Consider the following 3,734-nt stretch of genomic DNA (forward strand, 5'->3'; position numbering starts at 1 on the left):
ATTAACCCATCAAGACCCTCTACACCATTGTTAACTTTATGAACCCTAAATCACAAATCATCACCCTCCACATTTCATCTTCTAATATGAATTCAAGTTGTAGGTTTCATCAGGTGGATTCCCTGAAATAAAATATAAAATTATGTGTCTTTGTGTGTTTTCATTTCTAAAATAAATTTGGGTGTGTTTTCCTTTACTGAAATCGACAAAATCAGGTATTTATGGTGTATTTACATCATATCTAAAAGATTTAGATGTCGATTTTGGACCAACAACCGATGATATCATCTCTATCTCCTCTTCTTCTTCATATTAACTATTGTGTTCTTCCGATTCAGATTCCGGTAGGCTATTATAGAAAGACAAGTCATCACTGTTACCAACACTTCTTTCCTTATCTGTTTTGTTTTCTAAAGGCCGCTCACGACTTCTTCATCAAAAACTATGGACTTTTGACATGAACTTGTTGGACTAGTATGAAAAAACGAGAGCTCTTCGTCATCCCCGGCTATATCTGCAATTACAGAAGTTTCTTTGAAGGAGAGTTCGAGTTCTTGAAAGAGGAATAAAGATGCTTTAATTCAATCCTGGAGGTGTTAATTCAATGATTCAAGTCTCCGATCTCAGAGATATGCCCAAAAGAGAGCTTTGTGTTGCTTCAAATCACATCCTCTGTGTGTATGTGCGATGTTTTATAATTTTTCGGAGAGTTATAAGAGATAGGAGAGGAAACACGAAGAAGATGAAGTAAAAGTGTACATGTGGGTATATATTATGTGTGTGTGTGGAGAGCGAGCGAGCGAGAGAGAGAGAGAGAGAGAGAGAGAGAGAGAGAGAGAGAGAGAGAGAGAGAGAGAGAGAGAGAGAGACTTGGATATTAAATTTAATTTAAAAAAATATAAGAAAAGAAAACCTCATAAAAGGTTCCTAGATAGTTAAATGACAAAAATATCTTTCATTTAATGGTGGAAAGCTAACGAAATTAGCAAAAAATACCAAAAATCAAAAGTTTTGAAAGCACTACTACCATCTATGATGTTTTTAAACCACGAAGATTAAACTTCAGATTTGAAAAAAACACAGAGACTATTTATGATGTTTTTTCTTCCTTTAATAAAACTCTAAGAACACTAATTTTTGTACTTTCATCTAACTTCCATTCATTTACTTTCTTTTCTTTAATTAAAAAATAAATAAAAAAAATCCCTTTTAATTTCTACCTGCCACTCTGCCACTAATACTCAGTTTAAGTAAAAATACCCTCATTTTACCTCTCCTCTCCATCTCCATCGACCCCGTTTCTCCAACGAAACTCCATCTCTACAACGACTCTTCCTCCTCTGCCATTTTACCGCCGGCTACAACTATACCCTCACTCGATCATCAGCCTTTCATCTTCGATTAGCAATCGAGCCCAAAACTGCAGCATCGATCTTCCAATTTCTCGATCTGCCAACATCGATCTTTAGGATCTCCATCGATCTTCAGGCTATAACCCTTGCAATTATAGATCTTCCAATTTCTCGGTTTGATTGTTGGCGTTATTGTTAGTTTTACAGGTACGATTCTATTACAGTTTTCTTCTACTGTTAAACCACACTCTGCTAGTATCCTTGCACACCAACTGTTTGATTATATGTTCGTTAGAGTTTTTGGTCTGGATTTCTCGATAATTGGTTTATGTGTTTGATTATATAACTACTTTCTGTGTAACCTCCCTGATGGTTAATGGTTTAGGTTAGTTGAAATAACCCACTTCGTGTAGTATGAAGTTTCTGAGAATCTTAATAAACGTCTTCAATTAAGTTCAAAAAACTGGAACTAGTAAAAAACTAGCATAAATCATTAAGGATTTCAGGAAGGAGGAGAATTAAAGCATTGGGACAAATACTGAATCATTGTTATGGAAGTGAAACTACAAATAAACAGCGACTTATAATTTCAATTCATAAAGTTCTTATTCAATAAACAGTCATTGTTATTCAACATCACTTTTAAGAGAAACAACCTTTGTGCATACAACACTTAATACTTGTTTCTTACTGAGTTACTACTTGTTTCTATTTACTAATTGTTTTTTTTATTTTTTTTACAAAAATATCAAGTTGTTATTGAATAGGTTTTTTTTATTCTCACAGAATGGGACAACTAGCAGCCGAAAAACACACAAAATACATCTTACAAATCGAAAAGAAAAAAGACGACATAGAATCCGCCCTAACAGAACACCTTCGAATCAACGGGGCCTACTGGGGTCTAACAACCTTGGACATCCTAGGAAACCTCAAAGCCGTCGAACAAGAAACCGTCATTTCATGGGTCATGAGTTGCCAACACGAATCCGGCGGCTTCGGCGGCAACATAGGACACGACCCCCACCTCCTCTACACCCTCAGCGCAATCCAAATCCTCTCTCTCTTCAACAAAACACAAATCCTTAACATCCCCAAAGTCTCAACCTACATATCCGCCTTACAAAACAAAGACGGCTCGTTTTCAGGCGACAAATGGGGAGAAATCGATACGCGATTCTCTTACCTCGCGATCTGTTCGCTTTCACTTTTGAACAGTTTGGACAAAATAAACGTGGAAAAAGCCGTGGAATATATAGTATCTTGTAAGAATCTAGACGGGGGGTTCGGGTGTACACCTGGCGCTGAGTCACACTCGGGGCAAATCTTTTGTTGTGTAGGCGCGCTTGCGATCACGGGGTGTTTGCATTACGTGGATAAGGATTTGTTGGGGTGGTGGTTGTGTGAGAGGCAAGTGAAATCCGGGGGGTTGAATGGAAGGCCGGAGAAGCTTCCGGATGTTTGTTATTCGTGGTGGGTGCTTTCGAGTTTGATTATGATTGATAGAGTTGATTGGATTGATAAGGAGAAGTTAGTTAAGTTTATTTTGGAGTGTCAGGATATTGAGAATGGTGGGATTTCGGATAGGCCGGATGATGCGGTTGATGTTTTTCATACGTATTTTGGAGTTGCGGGGCTTTCGCTTCTTGAATACCCGGGGTTGAAGGCGGTTGATCCCGCTTATGCTTTGCCTGTTGATGTTATAAATAGGCTTTTTCTCAAGTGATGGGTTTGGGTTGTACTATTTTTAATTGGTGATTTGATGATTAATAATTGTGAGCTAGTTTTGTTTTTGTACTTGGAAACAAATCTTGTGGGAGGATTGGGTAACTTGAGTTATGCATGTAGTTTTCTTATGTGTGTAATCTTTTGATATTTTAAATTCCATACACATATATTTTACAGGATTGTGTGGGAAGGTATATCATGCACTTATTACATCTTCCCAATTCTTTAAAGATTTATGGAAAGAGTTTTATTGATACGTTTATGTGGGAAGGGCGCGTAGAGAAATTAGTTGCACCGAGGGAATGGGTTGAGCACTATATTATTCCTTTCTTATTTGATAGACATTCTAGAAAACCTTTTTTTTCTTCAAGTAACAAAATTGATGTTAGGTTTGATTGCTGCTGTAAAGGGGAATCATCATGAAATACATCAAAATCCTTTTGTTCTCTCTAAACTGTTCTGTTAATCATGAGTTCCTGTTGAGAATGCGTATCGATGGTATAAGAGCAATTATCCTTGTGTTGAGTTTTAGCTAAAAGAATGGATAATGATTTGCATCCCACATCGGTTGAAACTAGAAAGTGTTAGTCAAAACTGTGGAGAGTATGAGTGTAATTTGGAAAGGCCAGAAAGATTAGTCAATGAGAATGTAAC

The 3,734-nt window shown here is 37.0% G+C and overlaps 1 protein-coding gene across 1 annotated transcript; it reads left to right on the plus strand.

The window, feature by feature from the left end:
- Positions 1-1,243: 1,243 nt before the first annotated feature.
- Positions 1,244-3,254, plus strand: RGTB1 (RAB geranylgeranyl transferase beta subunit 1). Its single transcript, XM_078960878.1, has 2 exons — positions 1,244-1,559; positions 2,139-3,254. The coding sequence occupies exon 2, from the start codon at positions 2,140-2,142 to the stop codon at positions 3,076-3,078; it is 939 nt and encodes a 312-aa protein (XP_078817004.1). The 5' UTR covers positions 1,244-1,559; position 2,139; the 3' UTR covers positions 3,079-3,254.
- The last annotated feature ends 480 nt before the right edge of the window (positions 3,255-3,734 follow it).

This window comes from Lactuca saligna, chromosome 6 (assembly GCF_052625555.1).
Source record: "Lactuca saligna cultivar CGN05327 chromosome 6, ASM5262555v1, whole genome shotgun sequence".
Lineage (NCBI taxonomy): Eukaryota > Viridiplantae > Streptophyta > Magnoliopsida > Asterales > Asteraceae > Lactuca > Lactuca saligna.

Excerpts from the sequence above, each read along its gene's own strand:
- RGTB1 (XM_078960878.1), top strand. The coding sequence starts at position 2,140 with ATGGGACAACTAGCAGCCGAAAAACACACAAAATACATCTTACAAATC.